We start from the raw sequence: 21,297 nt of genomic DNA, 5'->3' as shown, positions 1-21,297 counted from the left end.
CTAGTACATCTGGGAGATTGTTTGTGTCTTCCTTCGTGAAGACAGATCAAAGTACCTGTTCAACTCTTCTGCCATTTCCTTGTTCCCCATAATAATTTCACCTGTTTTTGCCTTCAAGGGACCCACGTTTGTTTTTACTAATCTTTTTCTCTTAACATACCTAAAGAAGCTTTTACCATCCTTCTTTATATTTTTGTCCAGCTTCCCCTTGTACTTCATCTTTTCACCCCGTATTGCCCGTTTTGTTACCTTCTGTTGTCCTTTGAAAGTTTCCCAATCCTCTGCTTCCCGCTATTCTTTGCTATGTTATACACCTTTTCTTTTAGTTTTATTCCATTCCTAACTTCCCTTGTCAGCCACAATTGCCTCTTACTCCCCTTAGAATCGTTCTTCCTCTTTGGAATGAAATGATCCTGCATCTTTTGTTCATTGTGATTACAGGCCTTTTTGGCAGCTGCAAGTAAGAATTTCATTGTTCCATTATCAGTATCTATAATAATTAATCATGTACTTGACTATTGTTAATTTTCTTATTTCAATACAATAGATTCTGTCCTAATTGTTATATTTCTCAGATAGATATCCATGTAGAAAAGTTTTGTTTTGTTTATTGTCACGTGTACCGAGGTACAGTGAAAAGCTTTTTTGTTGCGCGGTAACCAGTTAGCGGAAAGACAATACATGATTACAATCGAGCCATTTACAGTGTACAGATACATGGAAAGGGAATAACGTTTAGTGCAAGGTAAAGCCAGCAAAGTCCGATCAAGGATAGTCCGAGGGTCACCAATGAGGTAGACGGTAGTTCAGGACCGCTCTCTGGTTGTGGTAGGACGGTTCAATTTCCTGTTCCCCACCACAGATGCTGCCTGACCCATTGAGTTCCTCCAACACTTTGTGCTTTGCTCTGTATTTTTTTAACAGGAACATACTTTGTCAGCCAGGCCTCTGGTAATCACCTTCCCTCAACCCACCAGGTCCACGCTGACCAGCGATCACCCTTTCACCCATTCCTTCTCTCCTGAGATGCTGCCTGACCCGCTGAGTTACTCCAGCATTTTGTGATAGCCTTTCACACTAGTTCTATGTTATCCCACTCTCTCATCCATTCCCCACATACAGGGGGCGATTTATAGCAGCCAATTAACCTGCAAACCCGCATGTTGAATTTGAGTTTAATTCATTGTCACGTGTACCGAAGTACAGTGAAAAGCTTTAGTTGCGTGCTAACCAGTCAGCGGAAAGACAATACCTGATTACAATTGAGCCATCCACAGTATACAGATATACGATAAAGAGAATAACAGTAATAAGGCTAGGAGCAAGATAAAGGCAATGGAGTCCGATCAAAGATAGTTCACGGGTCACCAATGAGATGGATAATAGAAGGTATCACAAAAAGCTGGAGTAACTCAGCGGGTCAGGCAACATCTCAGGAGAGAAGGAATGGGTGACGTTTCAGGTCGAGACCCTTCTTCAGATGGATAGTAGATGTCTTTAGGGATGTGGGAGGAAACCCAGCTGGTCACAGGGAGAACGTGCAAACTCCACATGGACAGCGGTTGAAGTGAGGATGGAGCCCGGGTCTCCAGCGCTGTGAGGCAGCAGTTCTACCCGCTGCACCAATAGAATATTGTGTGTATGAAATAACTCTCCAGATGCTGCTGGGTATTTCAGACATTTCAAGTTTTATTTCAGATTTACAACATTTGCCAACTTTTGCTTTGCGATGCACTGGAGTGCATGATATGGGGATAATTACACTGATAATGCTGACACAGCAGAGAGTTATCTCGCAGTATTATTGTTCAGCCACCTACCTACTGAATGATTAGTTGCTTGCATTAGCAACGTAACCAAATTCAATAGACTATTTGGAATATAAAAATATTCTCAAAACATTTTTACTAGACAAATAAATTGCTTGTTAGTAAGGAAATCAGCTCAGTACATTAATTCTAAGCAGGTGAAAGTGGTATTTCTCTGTTTTTATATTAAACTCAGGAAATTCAGTGCTGTTGCAGATGTTCCAGATTTACCCAACACAGCACGGTGGTGCAGTGGGTAGAGCTGCTGCCTCACAGCGCCAGAGACCCGGGTTTGATCCTGACCACAGGTGCTGCCTGTACGGAGTTTGTACGTTCTCCCCGTGACCTGCGTGGGTTTGCTCCGGGTGCTCTGGTTTCCTCCCGAGTGCAAGTGGATGGGACTAGCTTGGATGGTGCATCATGATCAGCATGGATGATCTAATTATACATGTGTATAATTTTATTCTTTTTAAGATAAGCCTGTTTTGTGCTGTATGTTATGAGGTCGTAAGTGATAGGAGTAGAATTAGGCCATTCGGCCCATCAACTCTACTCCGCCATTCAATCATGGCTGATTTATCTCTCCCTCCTAACCTCATTCTCCTGCCTTCTCCCCGTAACCTCTGACATCTGTTCTGTATGCCTGCTTCCAAGTTGTATGTTCGGTACATCTGTTTACGTGCTGTATTTACGGTACGTCTATTTCAGTGCGGTATGTACGATATGCATGTTTCAGTGCGGTATGTATGATGTGCATGTTTCAGTGCGGTATGTATGATGTGCATGTTTCAGTGCGGTATGTACGATATGCATGTTTCAGTGCGGTATGTATGATGTGCATGTTTCAGTGCGGTATGTATGATGTGCATGTTTCCGTGCGGTATGTATGATGTGCATGTTTCAGTGCGGTATGTATGATGTGCATGTTTCCGTGCGGTATGTATGATACGCATGTTTCAGTGCGGTATGTATGATGTGCATGTTTCAGTGCGGTATGTATGATGTGCATGTTTCCGTGCAGTATGTATGATGTGCATGTTTCCGTGCGGTATGTATGATGTGCATGTTTCAGTGCCGTATGTATGATGTGCATGTTTCCGTGCAGTATGTATGATGTGCATGTTTCCGTGCTGTATGACTATGACCCTCTTCTGTTGCTTCTGTTCAATAGATGAATGAGGGGAGTGAGTGAGAGAGAGAGGAAGGAAGGTTTGACCTTGAGCCTGCCCAGTCGCTCACCCAGACCACTCCATGGTGATGTGGAGGGCAAGCAGGGGGGGTTGGGTGCAGGGACAGTTTAGTGGGAAAGAGATGATGTCGTTGGTCTCCTGGACAAGTTGGAATCTTGAGCTGGAACTTGGGAGACAAAATGGAAGCAGAAGGAACTGCAGACGCTGGAATCTTGAGTAAAACACAAAGTGCTGGAGTAACTCAGTCCCCACGCAATCACAAGAGGGAACGTGCAAACTCCACGTGGACAGCACCCGCTGTCAGGATCTAAGCCGGTCTCTACCGCTGTAAGTCAGCGGCTCTACCCGCTGTGCCACTGTGCCGCACTTCTTCAGGTAGACTGGAGGATTGTGTTGGCAGTGGTGCTGTGGAGGAGGAAATAATCAGTAGATGATCGCTGAGTGCAGGCACCAGGCAAACACTGCAGTTTACAAGTCATTGCTTACACTTAGATACAACTTGTGGTCTTGGATGGAGCTGTTCCTAAACATGCTGTGATGCCTCCCGATAAGATGCTTTCTATGGCATATCTGTAGACGTTAGTGAGCAACCGGATTATAGTTCCATTCACCTGGGATCTGTATTAATCATAGTCTCAGCAACGCTTGGCTCAATGGCTGAGTAATTGATGGTTGCAGCCCTGCCGTGAGAGGTGAGAAGTGGGAATCCGTTTCACAATCCTGTGCGCTGTCATTACAGATCAGTGATGAAAGACCTGGAGGTGCCGGGAAGCACTGAGGAGCAAGCGTTGAGTCCAGGTACCGAGTGATGCCAAACCATGTCAAGAGAGAGTTAGATTTAGCTCTTAGGGCTAACAGAATCAAGTGATATGGGGAGAAAGCAGGAATGGGGTACTGATTTTAGATGATCAGCCATGATCATGTTGAATGACTGTGCTGACTGGAAGGGCCGAATGGCCTCCTCCTGCACCTATTTTCTGTTTCTAACCTGACGGCATGGAACCACTGGTCAGGAACTCAGCCTGATACTTACCGCTGAAATTCATATTTGACCGCAAAGGGTAATGGAGAAGGGTGGCAGAGTGCTGCCGTGCATAGAACCACTGCCTCACCGCGCCAGAGACCAGGTTTCCATCCTGACCTCATTTCATAAGTCAAAGGAGCAGAATTAGGCCATTCTGCCCATTGAGTCTACTCTGCCATTCAATCATGGATGATCTATCTTTCCCTCTCAACCCCATTCTCCTGCCTTCTCCCCATTACCTGACACCCGTACTAATCAAGAATCTATCTATCTCCACTTTAAAAATAACCATTGACTTGGTCTCCACAGCCATCTAGCAATAAATTGCACAGATTCACCACCCTCTGTCTAAAGAAATTCCTCCTCATCTTCTTTCTAAAGGAACGTCCTTTAATTCTGAGGCTATGATCTCTAATCATAGATTCTCCCACTAGTGGAAACATCCTCTCCACATCCACTCTGTCCAGGCCTTTCACTAGTCGGTAAGTTTCGATGAGGTCTCCCCTCATCCGTCTAAATTCTTTGGGTGCTGTCTGTGTGGAGTTTACACGTTCTCCATGTGACCGCATGTTGTCTCCTGATGCCCTGGTTTCCTCCCACATTCCAAAGACGTGCGGGGGGGTGGGGAGTAGAAAGCTGGAAAAGTGAGATGGGGGTAGGACAAAGTCTGGCGAGTGATGGGTGGATACGGATGAGTACTCCAAAATGCTGGAGTAACTCAGCGGGTCAGGCAGCATCTGTGGAGAACATGGATAGATGACGATTCGGGTCAGACTGAAAGAGTCCCGACCCAAAACGTCACCTATCCATGTTCTCCAGAGATGCTGTCTGACGCAGGGTTACTCCGCCACTTTGTGTTTTTTTTTTGGTAAACCAGCATTTGCATTTCCTTGTTATTACAATTTATTCCCCCCCCCCCCACTTCATTCAGTCTGAAGAAGGGTCGCGACCCGAAACATCATCTGTCCACCCCCTCCCCCTGATGCTCCTGACCCGCTGAGTTCCTCCAGCACTTTTGTGTTTTGCTCAAGATTGCAGCACCTGCAGTTCCCAGTGCCTCCAGTGAATCTAAACTAAAGATACCACTGATGGTCAGAACAAAAGGCAGATTTAAACTGGGCCCTGCCAACATTGGGCAGGGAGAGGGAAGGGTGATTGTTAAAAAATATATAATGTTGTGTTCAGAATCACGGTCTGAGGGGTTAATGAAGAACAGAAGGCTGGGCATGAGAGGCCCAGCAGAGACGAGACGGGGGGAGGTCGAGCGAACCTGCCCCAGGACAAGCGGCTCCAGCTGGTCACTCGCCAGACTTACCGGGCTGACACAGGCGGTCAATGAATCACCCGTTAAACTCGCTGCTTGTTTTTATAAAAGTGAATATTGCCAAAGGTGGGCGCGCGGCAGTAGCTCGGCACAACTATTAAATATTTGCAGATTTTGCTGGAATCCCGACTCCGAAAATGATCCGTGATCCGCGTTTTCCAGTCCACCGGCAAATCGTGGAGACTGTCCAAATAACAGGGGGGGAGGGAGGAGAGGGGGAGGAGAGAGAGGGAGGAGAGAGGGAGGGAGAGGGGGAGGTAGAGGGAGGTAGAGGGGGAGGGAGAGAGGGGGAGGATGGAGGGAGAGAGAGAGGGGAGGAGAGAGGGAGAGGGAGGGATGGGGAGGGGAGAGGGAGGGAGAGGGGAGAGGAGGGGATGGGAAGGGGAGAGGAGGGGGTGGGGAGGGGAGAGGAGGGGGTGGGAGAGAGGAGAGGAGGGGGTGGGGGAGGGGAGAGGAGGGGTGGGAAGGGGAGAGGAGGGGTGGGGAGGGGAGAGGGAGGGAGGGAGAGGGGTGGGGGAGGGAGGGGTGGGGGAGAGGGGAGGGGGTGGGGGAGAGGGGAGGGGGTGGGGAGGAGAGGGGGAGGGGAGAGGAGGGGGTGGGGGAGAGGAGGGGGTGGGGGAGAGGAGATGGAGGAGAGAGGGGAGGAGATAGGGAGGGAGGGAGATGGAGTGAGGGGGAAGGGAACGATAACATGGAAGAGGGAGGTTGTGAATGAAAGAGAGAGAGAGGGAGGGAGAGTAATCAAGCTGTGGAGGGAGTAAAACGAGCCAGGAGCCGGGAGAGAGGGAAGAGAACAGAGACACAAATGAAAGAGAGCAGAGAATGACAAGGTTGTGTTTGGGAACTGAGGATTAGAAACAATCAGAAACAATCTTTGTCCTGAAGAAGGGTCTCGACCTGAAACGTCACCCATTCCTTCTCTCTAGAGATGCTGCCTGTCCCGCCGAGTTACTCCAGCATTTTGTGTCTATGTTCACTATTGTGCCTGATAGAAACATAGAAAATAGGAGACCATTCGGCCCTTCGAGCCAGCACCGCCATTCATTGTGATCACGACTGATCATCCACAATCAGTAACCCGTGCCTGCCTTCTCCCCATATCCCTTGATTCCTCTCATCCCTAAAACTGTAATTCCCATACCGGGAGTCGAACCCGGGTCGCCTGGGTGAAAACCAGGAATCCTCACCGCTAGACCATACTGCCCCACAGTGGTAGCACACTGTATTACATAGGCTGGGGGTCATTACGCCACAGCGGCAGCACATGTATTACATAGGCTGGGAGACACTGCCCCACAGCGGCAGCACACTGTATTACACAGGCTGGGGGACACTGCCCCACAACGACAGCACACTGTATTACACAGGCTGGGGGACACTGCCCCACAGCGGCAGCACACTGTATACACAGGCTGGGAGACACTGCCCCGCAGCGGCAGCACACTGTATACACAGGCTGGGAGACACTGCCCCACAGTGGTAGCACACTGTATTACATAGGCTGGGGGGACATTACCCCACAGCGGCAGCACATGTATTACATAGGCTGGGAGACACTGCCCCACAGCGGCAGCACACTGTATTACACAGGCTGGGGGACACTGCCCCACAACGACAGCACACTGTATTACACAGGCTGGGGGACACTGCCCCACAGCGGCAGCACACCGTATTACCGCAGTGTGGCGCACACTCCCAATCTCTGAAACTTGTCGAAACAAGGAACTGCAGATGCTGGTTAATATACAAAAGGATACAAAGTGCTGGAGTAACTCAGCGGGTCAGGCAGCATCTCTGGAGAACATGGATCGGTGACGATTCGGGTCAGAAGGCTGTGGAGGCCAAGTCATTGGGTATTTTTAAGGCAGAGGCAGATAGATTGTTGATCAGTGCAGGTGTCAGGGGTTATGGGGAGAAGGCAGGAGAGTGGGGGTAGGATGGAGAGATAGACCAGCCACGATTGCATGGGGAAGTAGACTCGATGGGCCGATGGCCTAATTCTGCTCCTATAATATATGACCTATCCATGTTCTCCAGAGATGCTGCCTGACCCGCTGAGTTATTCCAGCACTCTGTGTCTGTCTACAGATGAGCACAGCACAAGAACAGGCCCTTCGGCCCGCAATGTCTGTGCTGAACATGATGCCAAGTTAAACGCCAATCAGTCCTTGCTGCAGGTTCACCGCGCACACTCCCCCTCCCTCACAGCGAACTGCAATATTTACAGCTCCTCTCTTTCACTTTCATTTCTGGGATGTGATCTGTGTGCCGGGGAGATGTTCATGGCGGAGCAGAGGCCGGTGAGTGAGTGTTTGCAATGTTGTTCCACAGCTTTGTGTCTGAGCGCAAACCTTCACTCCGGTCCAAAGATCCTAGACCAGCAAGCTACTAAAACCCGTAGCAGGGCATGGGTCCATCTCAGCACCACTTTAGTAAACAGACTCTGTGTGCTAGACTGGGCCGTGTTCACAACTCCCTGCGATTTCTTCGTATATAAAATGTTTGCAAATAATTATTTTTGTTCAACTTCTAGGATAAGTTGATAGTTGACATTTATAACTATTTCTTGAAGAGTTACTGCTTCGTGATCTTTAAACTTTGGATGTTACTGATTGAATATTTGCACCAGACATCCACTCTTCTCTGGCCAATTGATCATATTTAATGAACTCGGTCTGAAGAAGGGTCTCGACCCGAAACGTCACCCATCCCTTCTCTCCTGAGATGCTGCCTGTCCTGCTGAGTTACTCCAGCATTTTGTGAATAAATACGTTCGATTGGTACCAGCATGTGCAGTTATTTTCATATATTTAATGAACGGTTCTTTGCTTTCTCTGTTAATTTTAATTTCACCTCCACGAGCTGTATCTCTTTTTGTTTTATTTTTAAAAGTAATAGAAGCAGAGATTATGCATTTGCAAACAATAGAACTCTACTGTATCCACAATACAATTGAAAAGACATTTAACTTTATACTTAGAGCCAAGAAAATTTGAATTGGTGAATTGATTAGTTAAAAACCATTAACAGCCACTAAAATGACCAATGCTGCCTGACGTGGTACAGAAGCATGAATCCAATTCAAATAGACACAGTTTATTCACAAAATGCTGGAGTAACTCAGCAGGTCAGGCAGCATCTCAGGAGAGAAGGAATGGGTGACGTTTCGGGTCGAGACCCTTCTTCAGACTGATGTCGGGGTTGGGACAAAGGAAGGATATAGGTGGAGACAGGAAGATAGAGGGATATCTGGGAAGGAGGAGGGGAAGGGAGGGACAGAGGAACTATCTGAAGTTGGAGAAGTCGACGTTCATACCACCGGGCTGCAAACTGCCCAGGCGAAATATGAGGTGCTGCTCCTCCAATTTCCGGCGGGCCTCACTATGGCACTGGAGGAGGCCCATGACAGAGAGGTCAGACTGGGAATGGGAGGGGGAGTTAAAGTGCTGGGCCACCGGGAGATCAGTTGCGTTAATGCGGACTGAGCACAGGTGTTCAGCGAAGCGATCGCCGAGCCTGCGCTTGGTTTCGCCGATATAGATAAGTTGACATCTAGAGCAGCGGATGCAATAGATGAGGTTGGAGGAGGTGCAGGTGAATCTCTGTCTCACCTGGAAAGAATGTTTGGGTCCTTTGATGGAGTTGAGGGGGGAGGTAAAGGGACAGGTGTTGCATCTCGTGCGGTTGCAAGGGAAAGTGCCCGGGGTTAGGGTGGTTTGGGTAGGAAGGGACGAGTGGACCAGGGAGTTGCGGAGGGAACGGTCTCTGCGGAACGCAGAGAGGGGAGGGGATGGGAAGATATGGCCAGTGGTGGGGTCCTGTTGTAGGTGACGGAAATGTTGGTGGATGATATGTTGGATCCGCTGGCTGGTGGGGTGGAAGGTGAGAACGAGGGGGATCCTGTCCTTGTTGCGAGTGGGGGATGGGGAGCAAGAGCGGAGCTGCGGGATGTAGAAGAGACCCTAGTGAGAGCCTCATCTATAATGGAGATGGGGAAGCCCCGTTTTCTGAAAAACGAGGACATCTCGGAAGCCCTAGTCTGAAACACCTCATCCCGGGCGCAGATGCGGCGTAGACGGAGGAATTGGGAGTAGGGGATAGACTTTTTGCAGGGGACCGGGTGGGAAGAAGTGTAGTCCAGATAGCTGTGCGAGTCGGTGGGCTTGTAATAAATGTCCGTCACTAGTTTTTCTCCTGTGATGGAGATGGTGAGGTCCAGAAACGGGAGGGAGATGTCAGAGATAGTCCAGGTATATTTAAGGGGTCGGTGGGTTTGTAATAAATGTCCGTCACTAGTTAGACACAGTGTTGGAGCAAATCACCGGGTCAGGCAGCATCTCTGGAGAAAAAAGATGAGTGATGTTTCAGGTTGGGACCCTTCTTCAGACAAGGGGGGAAGGTGAAGAGCTGGTATAAATCAGGACCTGATCTTTTCATTGATTAGCTGATGTGCGAAACAGTGCAACCCTGTATATCTCGCACACAAAATGATGTGAATCTTACCACGAATGACAGAAATAAAAAGTGTTATCCTTGCTAATGAAGTTCATTTTTGAATGATTTATAATTGAAAGGGGTTGGTGCAATATACCGCTAACCCACAACTGTGTCGTTATGAGATATTTACATTTGAAAAATCCATAAATCACAAAAAAAACAACAAGGTGCCTATTATTTGACCAACTTATTTGTTGAATTTAAATGTGAAATGTTTACAGGTTGTAGGTAGTGGGCATGGATGGTGTTAATGCAGGTAGCTCGTTGTTCACAAAGTGAGGGTGAGCACTAGATTGCACTGACCCCCGCAATTATATCTTACATTCAAAACTAAACAATGGTAGTAATGTACGTTATTCTTGTCTAAGGTTAGCACTTCTGGATCAGTGTGGGCATGTATGCATTACATTTTATTACACTAATATAGAATGAAAAGAATGAAGAAGTATCTTGACATGGTTCACTGGAACGCTGCTGGACCGGGGGGGTATCAGTTACAGGGAGAGGCTGGGCAGACCGGCATGGTTTTCGCTGGAATGCGGAGGTTGAGGGAAGTATATGAAGGTACATGAGGTGTGGCTGGGGTAGACACAGAATCTTTATCACAGGCTGGAAATATCAAAGACACAGCCTTAACGTGAGAGGGGCAGAGTTTAAAGGAGATGTGCGGGGCAAGTTCTTTACACAGAGGGTGGTGGGGCCTGGAACGCGTTGCCAGGGATGGTGGTGGAGGCAGATACCATAGTGTTGTTTAACTAGTATTTAGGTATGCACAGGGATTTCCAAGGAACTGGTAGATACGGATCAGGTGCAGACAGAGAAGATTAGTTTCACTTGGCATCATGTTCAGCATGGACAGTGTGGGCTGAAGGGCCTGTTCCTGAACTGTTCTGTTCTGTGTGTAGAAAGGAACTGCAAATGCTGGTATATAATCGAGGATAAACACAGAGTGCTGGAGTAACTCAGCGGGTCAGGCAGCATCTCTGGAGAACATGGATAGGTGACGTTTCACAGAGTGCTGGAGTAACTCAGCGGGTCAGGCAGCATCTCTGGAGAACATGGATAGGTGACGTTTCGGGTCAGTTTGAAGAAGGGTCCCCACCCGAAACATCACCCACCCCTCCTCTCCTCACCGCGCTGCACCACATCAGTGAGCTGTAGACGTGGATCCCAATGCTGATAGAAGCCTTGCCATCAACCATATACCACCCCCTTTAGATAACAATGTCAGTCTGAGGAAGAGTCCTGGCCTAAAACGTCACCTATCCATGTTCTCCACAGATGCTGCCTGACTTGCTGAGTTACTCCAGCACTCTGTCTTTTTGTGTACAGCACTATCTGCGGTTCCTTGCGCCTACTTCAGGTAACGTTGTTCCTTTACACTTACCTTGTGAAGTGAGGCTTTCCAGGCCACGGCAGAGTGAAGAATGAGTTCGGAGGGAAGGAGGGGTTTGGGCGGTGACCGTGATGTGGGGTGGACGTGTCATGAGGACAGGCGGGAGTCTGTGTGCCTTCTCGTCACAGATCCAGTTCTGAAGCCAACTAGAGATCACAGCATCTTGGTGGAGGTAAGAGTTTAATTTATATTTTAGTCTAGTGTAGAGACACAGCGCGGAAATGGACCCTTCAGCCCACCGAGTCCACGCCGCCCAGCGATCCCCGCACAGTAACACTGTCCTACACACACGAGGGACAATTTACACCAAGCCAATTAACCTACAAACCTGCACGTCCTTGGAGTGTAGGAGGAAACCGGAGAACACGGAGAAAACCCACGCAGGTCACGGGGAGAACGTGCAAACTCCGTACAGACAGCGCCCGTAGTCAGGATCGAACCCAGTCTCTGGCGCTGTAAGGCAGCAACTCTACCGTTGCGCCACGGTGCCGCCCTAAGAGACGGACACCATCTACTGATGGCCGTGCCGTTCCACCGTGCCGTGCCGCTCCACCGTGCCGTGCAGCCGTGCCGTGCTAAGACATGGACACCATCTACTGATGGCCGTGCCGTGCCGCTCCACCGTGCCGTTCCGCCGTGCCGCGCTAAGACATGGACACCATCTACTGATTGCCGTGCCGCTCCACCGTGCCGTGCCGCTCCACCGTGCCGTGCCGTACAGCCGTGCCGTGCTAAGACATGGACACCATCTACTGATGGCCGTGCCGTGCCGCTCCACCGTGCCGTGCCGCTCCACCGTGCCGTGCCGCTCCACCGTGCCGTGCCGTACAGCCGTGCCGTGCTAAGACATGGACACCATCTACTGATGGCCGTGCCGTGCCGCTCCACCGTGCCGTGCCGCTCCACCGTGCCGCTCCACCGTGCTGTGCTAAGACATGAACACCATCTACTGATGGCCGTGCCGTCCAATCACCAGCTGCTGCCTCTTCCTTGCAGGTCGCTGGCGTTCCCTATGGGATCATCCTCCCCTTCACCATTCCTGATCCAGAGAAGGTGTGGGACTCAGCACACGTGAAAATGCCCTTCTCTACCTTCAACAAGCACGCTCTCGCGATACCTGGACAGGTAACAAAACTTTGCACAAATGGTTCCGTGCTCAATGTTAGTTGGTTTAAGGTATTTTTACATTCATAAGTGATAGGAGCAGAATTAGGCCATTTGCCCCATCGTCTACTCCGTCATTCAATCAAAGCTGATCTATCTTTCACTTTCAACCCCGTTCTCCTGCCTTCTCCCCATAACCTCTGACACCAGTCATGGAACAGCACAGCACAGGACCAGGCCCTTCGGCCCACAATGTCTGTACCGTACACGGTGCCAAGTTAAAATAAATGTGTAGGAACGAACTGCAGATGCTGGTCAAAACCAAAGATGCCAATAATGGAGCATAATCCGGCCATACTTCAACAATTTCCTTTTAAAATTGCCTATGAAAAGTTCAAATATCTTGGAATTTACGTGACTAGGAAATATACTTCTTTATTTAAATTAAATTTTCCTCCTTTACTCACTAAATTACACAGAAATATCCAATTTTGGAAAACACTTCCTATATCATTAGTTGGTCGTAGTAATGCTATAAAGATGATCTTTCTTCCACAGCTACTATACTTATTTCAAGCAATTCCGATCTATCTTCCAAAAAAGTTTTTTTTTTAAATTGATTCAATAGTTACTAATTTTATTTGGGACTACAAGACTCATAGAATAAATAAAAGACATCTATGTAAGTCTAAAACTAATGGAGGAATTGCCTTACCTAACTTTTTATTTTATTATTGGGCGGTTAATATTAAAAATATAACCTGCTGGTTGGATGATTCTGATCAACAACCGGATTGGTTAAAGATGGAGAAAGAGGATTGTTTACCATTTGATATTGGTGCGATCCTCTTAGCTCCAATAAATTTAAATAAAAAAACATATGGAGGTAATCCCATTATACACAGTGTTATCCGTACCTGGAAACAATTAAAGCTTACGTTAAAATTGAGTAAATTATCTGTTTTCCTTCCTATTGCGAATAACCCTTCTTTTAAACCGTCTGTCTTAGATAGAGGATTTGCTCAATGGAAAAGTTATGGAATTAAAAGGGTGGGAGATCTTTATCATAAGGGAACTTTTCTTTCTTTTCAGGATTTACAGCAGAAGTACGGATTACATGTTAATAATTATTTTAGATATTTACAACTTAGAGATTATGTAAAATCACACATGCAAGAATATAAGTTTAGAGGTCCAGAAACACTTGATGTATGCCTGAATCGACATTATAATTCAAATAAATTAATATCCTTTATTTATAATACTCTCCTTGATACTGACATTCCGTCATCAGAATCTTATAGACGAGCATGGGAGGACGAATTGAATCAACTTATAATGCAAGATATATGGGATGAAAGTTTACAACATATACATCAATGTTCATTAAATACTAGACATTCCTTAATACAATTTAAAATAATACATAGATTACATTATTCGAAGATGAAATTAAATAGGATTTTTCCTAGTATCTCTCCTATTTGTGATAAATGTCAATTTCAAGAAGCTAATTTAACTCATATTTTCGTAACTTGTATAAAAATGCAAAACTTCTGGTTGGAGATTTTTAAAATAGTTTCTAAAGTTATTAACAAAAAATTAGATATGGATCCAAAATTAATTATATTAGGATTATCAGAACATACTACAAATTTTACAACAAGTCAGGTACATTTTCTTGATTACAGTCTAATAACTGCGAAAAAATTAATACTTAAATTTTGGAAAAAACCAATAACCCCCACAATTAAAATGTGGACTACGGAAATGACAGAGACCCTGCATTTGGAAAAAATAAGATTTGCCTTAATCGACAAACCTGAGTTATTTTTAAAAATATGGTCTCCATTTATTGAATTTTTAGAAAAGTAAATGGGTTTGGCACAGGACTAAAATAAAATTTTAAATTAAAAGTTGAAACTTGAGTTAGGGGTTGGATGTACAACTGTGGTTATTGTCTCCCGGATCTACTCCCTTTAATTTTTATAGTTAGATCCTTTTTTTTTTTAACCCTCTTATTCTCTCTTCCCAAGTTTATAGTTTTTAAATTTTTTTTACTTTCTCTCTTCAAAAATGTAAAAATTGAAGCTATGTAAGAACTGTAACAAATGTGTTTTTTTATTTCTATTTGTACATATGCTTTTCAAAAATTAAAAAAAAAACAAACCAAAGATGGACACAAAAAGCCGGAGTAACTCAGCGGGACAGGCAGCATCTCTGGAGAGAAGGAATGGGTGACGTTTCAGGTCGAGACCCTTCTTCACACTAAGAGTCAGGGGAGTGGGAGACAGATATGGAAGGTTGAGGTGTGAAAAGAACAGATCAAATCAGACGATGATAAGGAAATGTAGAAAGATTCATTGACAGCCTGAAGAAGAGTCACGACCCGAAACGTCACCCATTCCTTCTCTCAAGAGATGCTGCCTGTCCCACTGAGTTACTCCAGCATTTTGTGTCTATCTTCGATTTAAAGCAGCACCTGCAGTTCTTTCCTGCACATGGTTCATTGGTGGTTGAGGGGAAGGTGAGGATGAGGTGGACAAACAGTAACATTAATCAGGATGACGGTGAAACTAGTCGGAGAACTAGGGTGGGGGAGGGACGGGGAGAGAGGGGATGCAAGGGTTACTGGGAGTTAGAGAAGTCAATGTTCATATCGCTGCGGTGTAAGCTGGTAAACCCAGGTGGTTCAGGTGTGATTAATATTGTAATTTAGTGCATTAACTGAGGAGGAAGCAACTCCTGACCTCATGCCCTCTTTCATTACTTCAGCATTGTGGGGGAGGAGAGGTGAATCGTTGGGACGTTATCAGAGAGACTTTAAACAGGTCTGACTTCCGAACGGCCAAGGATTTGGAGGTAAAATTAATGAGTGATATTTTAAGATCGGTGTATGTACCATCCACATCAGGCTTCAGATTGAAAGGTAGATCAAGCCAATACTAATCACTCACCTCTGTCATTGCACTCTATTTCAGATGATGATTTCATGTAGATGTGGAAAGATTAACACCTTTCATAGAAACATAGAAAATAGGTGCAGGAGGAGGTCATTCAGCCCTTCGAGCCAGCACCGACCGCCATTCAATATGATCATGGCTGATCATCCACAATCAGTAGCCCGTTCCTGCTTGTTCCCCATATCCCTTGATTCCTTTAGCCCCAAGAGCTATATCTAACTCCCTCTTGAAAACATCCAGTGAAAACCTCCGCTGCCTTCTGTGGCAGAGAATTCCACAAATTCACAACTCTGGGTGAAAAAGTTTTTCCTCATCTCAGACCTAAATGGCCTTATTCTTAAACGGTGTAACTTATGAAGTCAATATTCATACCGCTGGGGTGTAAGCTGCCCAAGCGAAATCTGAGGGGCAGTTGTGGGAATAAATGCTTGTTCCCGGCTGTGACCAGACACCCTGTCCCACGATGGGGCCAATCCTCCTGTGACCTGACACCCTGTCCCACGATGGGGCCAATCCTCCTGTGACCAGACACCCTGTCCCACGATGGGGCCAATCCTCCTGTGACCAGACACCCTGTCCCAGGATGGGGCCAATCCTCCTGTGACCAGACACCCTGTCCCACGATGGGGCCAATCCTCCTGTGACCAGACACCCTGTCCCAGGATGGGGCCAATCCTCCTGTGACCAGACACCCTGTCCCACGATGGGGCCAATCCTGTGACCCCACACCCTGTCCCATGATGGGGCCAATCCTCCTGTGACCTTCCCCCTGTCCCACGATGGGGCCAATCCTGTGACCCCACACCCTGTCCCACGATGGGGCCAATCCTCCTGTGACCCCACACCCTGTCCCACGATGGGGCCAATCCTGTGACCCCACACCCTGTCCCACGATGGGGCCAATCCTCCTGCTCCCTTCCCCCTCTGTTGTTCCCCTGGTGTCTATTCCCGTTAATGCCCTTGGTAATGTAGACTGCTCCGGCAGCCTCACCTCACCTCACTGCATCCCCAGACTCCCGTAAACAGCACAGGGGTGGCTGCTTCCAATTAGAATCGCTGAAGTCTGTAAGGGCAGAGATAGACACAAAACCCTGGAGGGGCAGGTGGGCATTTGACACACAGTGAAGTTCCCTCTCCATTGCTCCATCACACAGTCCCAGAGTAGGGGCAACCTGGCTTCACTCCGTCCCACCACACACTCCAGCACAGGGACAATACGTCAGATACAGGAACCAGGCTCTTCGGCCCACCCAGTCCATGCCGACCACCAATCACCCCGTACACTAGCACGATCCTACACACACTAGGGACAGTTTACCATTTATAGAGGCCAATTAACCAATAAACCTGCACGTCTTTGGGATGTGGGAGGAAACCAGAGCACCTTGAGAAAACCCCTTGCGGTCAAGGGGAGAACGTACAAACGGCTTGTAGACAGCGCCCGTAGTCAGGATCCAACCCGGGCCTCTGGCTCTGTGAGGCAACAACTCTACCGCTGAGCCACCGTGACACACGAATCTCATTCACAGTTAAAGTGTGGGGCGTCAAACCCAGAGAGAGAGGAGGAGGGGGGGACACGGACAGACATTGTCTTCACCTGCTCATCTGCTACTTATACTTTCTGTTCATCTCACAGAGTGCGATCAAACTTTACAACCCAAAGTACTCTAACGTCTGGAGGTTTGTGGGACTCTGCCAACACCTGGACCAGGTAGGTTCATCCTCAGCCTCGCAGTGTCCTTGTAGAAAAGTTATCAAGAATGAATTAACTTTACTTCAAACCTCAGAGATTCCACACAGGAAGTTGTGAGATTCCATGGAAACAGTTGTGGACACAGCCCAGACCATCGCACAAACCAACCTCCCACCCTCCCTCCCACCACCCACCCACCCTCCCTCCCACCACCCACCCTCCACCCACCCTCCCACCACCCACCGACCCTCCACCCACCCTCCCACCCTCCCTCCCACCACTCACCCACCCTCCCTCCCTCCCACCCACCCACCCACCCACCCTCCACCCACCCACCACCCTCCCTCCCACCACCCACCCACCCTCCACCCACCACCCTCCCTCCCACCCTCCCTCCCACCACCCACCCTCCACCCACCCTCCCTCCCTCCCACCACACACCCAACCTCCCTCGCACCCACACCTACACCCCACACTGCCTCGGCAAGGCCAGCAGCCCAGACCATCGCACAAACCAACCTCCCTCCCACCCACCCCTACACCTCAGGCTGCCAAGGCAAGGCCAGCATCATCATCAAGGACCAGTCTCACCCCGGTCACTCCCTCTTCTCCCCTCTCCCATCAGGCAAGAGGTACAGAAGTGTGAAAACCCACACCTCCAGATTCAGGGACAGTTTCTTCCCGGCTGTTATCAGGCAACTGAACCATCCTCTCACCAACTAGAGAGGGGTCCCATCTACCTCATTGGAGACCCTCGGACTATCTTTAATCAGACTTCACTGGACATTATCTTGCAGTAAACGTTATTCCCTTTATCCTGGATCTGTACACTGTGGACGGCTTGAATGTAATCATGTATAATGTTTCCACTAACTGGATAGCACGCAACAAAAAGCTACGTTGCCTACCTCAGTAATAAACTACCTGAACTGTATCTCGGTAATAAACGAATCTGAACTCCTTGCTGACGGGACCTCCATGCTTGTGCGTGCACCGACCGACGGAGGGAGCTGGAGGCGATGGTCTGTGGGCCCAGTGCTGTGTGGGTCTGTGGGCCCAGTGCTGTGTGGGTCTGTGGGCCCAGTGCTGTGTGGGTCTCTGGGCCCAGTGCTGTGTGGGTCTGTGGGCCCAGTGCTGTGTGGGTCTCTGGGCCCAGTGCTCTGTGGGTCTGTGGGCCCAGTACTGTGTGGGTCTCTGGGCCCAGTGCTGTGTGGGTCTGTGGGCCCAGTGCTGTGTGGGTCTGTGGGCCCAGTGCTGTGTGGGTCTCTGGGCCCAGTGCTCTGTGGGTCTCTGGGCCCAGTGCTCTGTGGGTCTGTGGGCCCAGTGCTGTGTGGGTCTGTGGGCCCAGTGCTGTGTGGGTCTGTGGGCCCAGTGCTGTGTGGGTCTGTGGGCCCAGTGCTGTGTGGGTCTGTGGGCCCAGTGCTGTGTGGGTCTCTGGGCCCAGTGCTGTGTGGGTCTGTGGGCCCAGTGCTGTGTGGGTCTGTGGGCCCAGTGCTGTGTGGGTCTGTGGGCCCAGTGCTGTGTGGGTCTGTGGGCCCAGTGCTGTGTGGGTCTGTGGGCCCAGTGCTGTGTGGGTCTCTGGGCCCAGTGCTGTGTGGGTCTGTGGGCCCAGTGCTGTGTGGGTCTGTGGGCCCAGTGCTGTGTGGGTCTGTGGGCCCAGCGCTCTGTGGGTCTGTGGGCCCAGTGCTGTGTGGGTCTGTGGGCCCAGTGCTGTGTGGGTCTCTGGGCCCAGTGCTGTGTGGGTCTCTGGGCCCAGTGCTGTGTGGGTCTGTGGGCCCAGTGCTCTGTGGGTCTGTGGGCCCAGCGCTGTGTGGGTCTCTGGGCCCAGTGCTGTGTGGGTCTGTGGGCCCAGTGCTGTGGGGGCCCAGTGCTGTGTGGGTCTCTGGGCCCAGTGCTCTGTGGGTCTCTGGGCCCAGTGCTCTGTGGGTCTGTGGGCCCAGTGCTGTGTGGGTCTGTGGGCCCAGTGCTGTGTGGGTCTGTGGGCCCAGTGCTGTGTGGGTCTGTGGGCCCAGTGCTGTGTGGGTCTCTGGGCCCAGTGCTGTGTGGGTCTGTGGGCCCAGTGCTGTGTGGGTCTGTGGGCCCAGTGCTGTGTGGGTCTGTGGGCCCAGTGCTGTGTGGGTCTGTGGGCCCAGTGCTGTGTGGGTCTCTGGGCCCAGTGCTGTGTGGGTCTGTGGGCCCAGTGCTGTGTGGGTCTGTGGGCCCAGTGCTGTGTGGGTCTGTGGGCCCAGCGCTCTGTGGGTCTGTGGGCCCAGTGCTGTGTGGGTCTGTGGGCCCAGTGCTGTGTGGGTCTCTGGGCCCAGTGCTGTGTGGGTCTCTGGGCCCAGTGCTGTGTGGGTCTGTGGGCCCAGTGCTCTGTGGGTCTGTGGGCCCAGCGCTGTGTGGGTCTCTGGGCCCAGTGCTGTGTGGGTCTGTGGGCCCAGTGCTGTGTGGGCCCAGTGCTGTGTGGGTCTGTGGGCCCAGTGCTGTGTGGGTCTGTGGGCCCAATGCTGTGTGGGCCCAGTGCTGTGTGGGTCTCTGGGCCCAGCACTGTGTGGGTCTCTGGGCCCAGTGCTGTGTGGGTCTGTGGGCCCAGTGCTGTGTGGCTCAGCCCTGTGGCTCTCCTCCCTGTGAACATTCATGGTGACCCTTTCTTCCCTCCCCCACAGATGCTGCCCGCTGAGCAGCGGGATGTCCTGCGGAGACTGCTGCCCCAGGTGGCACAACTGGCCCTGCAGGCACCACACCTGTGCCAGAAGGTGGGTGAAGGGTCCATCTCCATGGACACGGGTCAGTGTTATCCAACTGGGGCCGGGAGACAGAGCTGCCAGGACCAGTGCCAGTGAGACCAACACTGTGCCAGTGAGTGACCCACACTGGGCTAGTGAGTGACCAACACTGGGACAGCACCAGTGACCAACACTGGGACAGCACCAGTGACCCACACTGGGCCAGTGCCAGTGAGTGAGGCCACACTGGGACAGTGCCAATGACCCACACTGGGCCAGTGCCAGTAAGTGAGGCCACTCTGGGAAGTGCCAGTGACCCACACTGTGCCAGTGCCAGTAAGTGAGGCCACTCTGGGACAGTGCCAATGACCCATACTGGGCCAGTGCCAGTAAGTGAGGCCACTCTGGGACAGTGTGTCCGGGCAGGTTCAGGTGTGTGCTTGCAGGTAGTTCTGCTGTGTCCCATAGAAACCTCTTGCTGAATATTGCATTATAACACATTAGTGTCAATGGGGTGATGAGTTTCGGACTCAATAACAATATTTTTGTAGCAGTTCTTTTCCAAACATAACTTTATTTTCAATATCTATAAATTTACTTTTGTTACTGCAAGCTAAAAGTTACATTGTTTACCAGAGTATCATTGCACAAATGTTAATCGTGACTAGTTATTGATTTCATTGATCATCCACAGTTAAAATAGTAGCTCTGTCCTTAGGAAACAGTGGATTACTGTGGGGAGGTTACATGGAAACGTTTATTCCCCTCTACTGTTTAATCCAAGGAGGTTTTTTTTCTCTGCTTGTCAATTTCCAGAGTAGCCTTTAGATAGTTCTCTTGTTCCTGATGTAAATTAAATCATAACTATTTCCCTTAATTCATCTTTAGTGCTGTGTGCCCTAAGAGCTAAATCTAACTCTCTCTTGAAACATTATCGACATTGCCGGCACTGTCCAGGTGGGCCGAGTGGCCTCCACATTGTAGATCCTTTGATGGGAAGGAGGAGGGGTAGAATTTTGGGGGGGAAGTAGCTGGGAATAGGGGTACGTTGACTGGGGTGTACTTGGCTAGACTGGCAGCTGTCGAGCTGTTCCTCCTCACGGATCCTGCCCGACCGGCTGATTCTCCGGAGTGGTTAGCTGCCGCTGGGCTTGGTTTGGTTTGGTCTTGTACTGTGTGTTTGGTTTGTTGTGGGTCACTGTCACCCCTCCGTGTGTCAGCCGGTGCCGCTGCTGAAGGTGGGGATGAAGCTCGCCCTGACATTGTCTCAGGAGCAGGCCGCCTGCCTGTTGGCCAATGCCTTCTTCTGCACATTCCCCCATCGCAACGCCACACGCCCGCACACGGAGTATTCCAACTTCCCCACCATCAACTTCAGCAGGTCAGTGTCAGGGGGGAGGGGTGGGGGTGGGGGGGAGGAGGGGGACGGGAGGGGGGGTGGGGGGGGGGGTTTGTGAGGGGGTGTGTGGGGGGGGAGGAGGGGGGGTGGGGGTGTGTGGGCGGGAGGAGGGGGGGGTGGGGGTGTGTGGGGGGGAGGAGGGGGGTGGGGTGTGGGAGGGGGGTGGGGGTGTAGGAGGGGGGAGCGGGGGGTGG

The 21,297-nt window shown here is 49.8% G+C and overlaps 1 protein-coding gene across 7 annotated transcripts in view; it reads left to right on the top strand.

The window, feature by feature from the left end:
* LOC144610403 (poly(ADP-ribose) glycohydrolase-like) overlaps nucleotides 1-21,297 on the top strand; it is a 34,402-nt gene that overhangs the window by 1,206 nt on the left and 11,899 nt on the right. For 2 of the 7 annotated variants that reach the window (XM_078429048.1, XM_078429042.1), the window contains exons 1-7: nucleotides 7,592-7,646; nucleotides 11,240-11,411; nucleotides 12,236-12,364; nucleotides 15,119-15,205; nucleotides 16,943-17,017; nucleotides 19,645-19,734; nucleotides 20,925-21,085. In XM_078429048.1, the coding sequence (XP_078285174.1) occupies nucleotides 11,271-11,411; nucleotides 12,236-12,364; nucleotides 15,119-15,205; nucleotides 16,943-17,017; nucleotides 19,645-19,734; nucleotides 20,925-21,085 (683 nt within the window). In that variant the 5' untranslated portion in view covers nucleotides 7,592-7,646; nucleotides 11,240-11,270. Of the gene's footprint in view, nucleotides 1-3,737; nucleotides 3,797-7,524; nucleotides 7,651-11,124; nucleotides 11,412-12,235; nucleotides 12,365-15,118; nucleotides 15,206-16,942; nucleotides 17,018-19,644; nucleotides 19,735-20,924; nucleotides 21,086-21,297 lie in introns of those variants that run through there. The other 5 variants (XM_078429045.1, XM_078429043.1, XM_078429044.1 and 2 more) reach the window with 5 other exon arrangements.

This window comes from Rhinoraja longicauda, chromosome 36 (assembly GCF_053455715.1).
Source record: "Rhinoraja longicauda isolate Sanriku21f chromosome 36, sRhiLon1.1, whole genome shotgun sequence".
Classification (NCBI taxonomy): Eukaryota; Metazoa; Chordata; class Chondrichthyes; order Rajiformes; family Arhynchobatidae; genus Rhinoraja; species Rhinoraja longicauda.
Note: the sequence above shows the minus strand (reverse complement) of the source record. Positions and strands in the feature narration are given on the sequence as shown.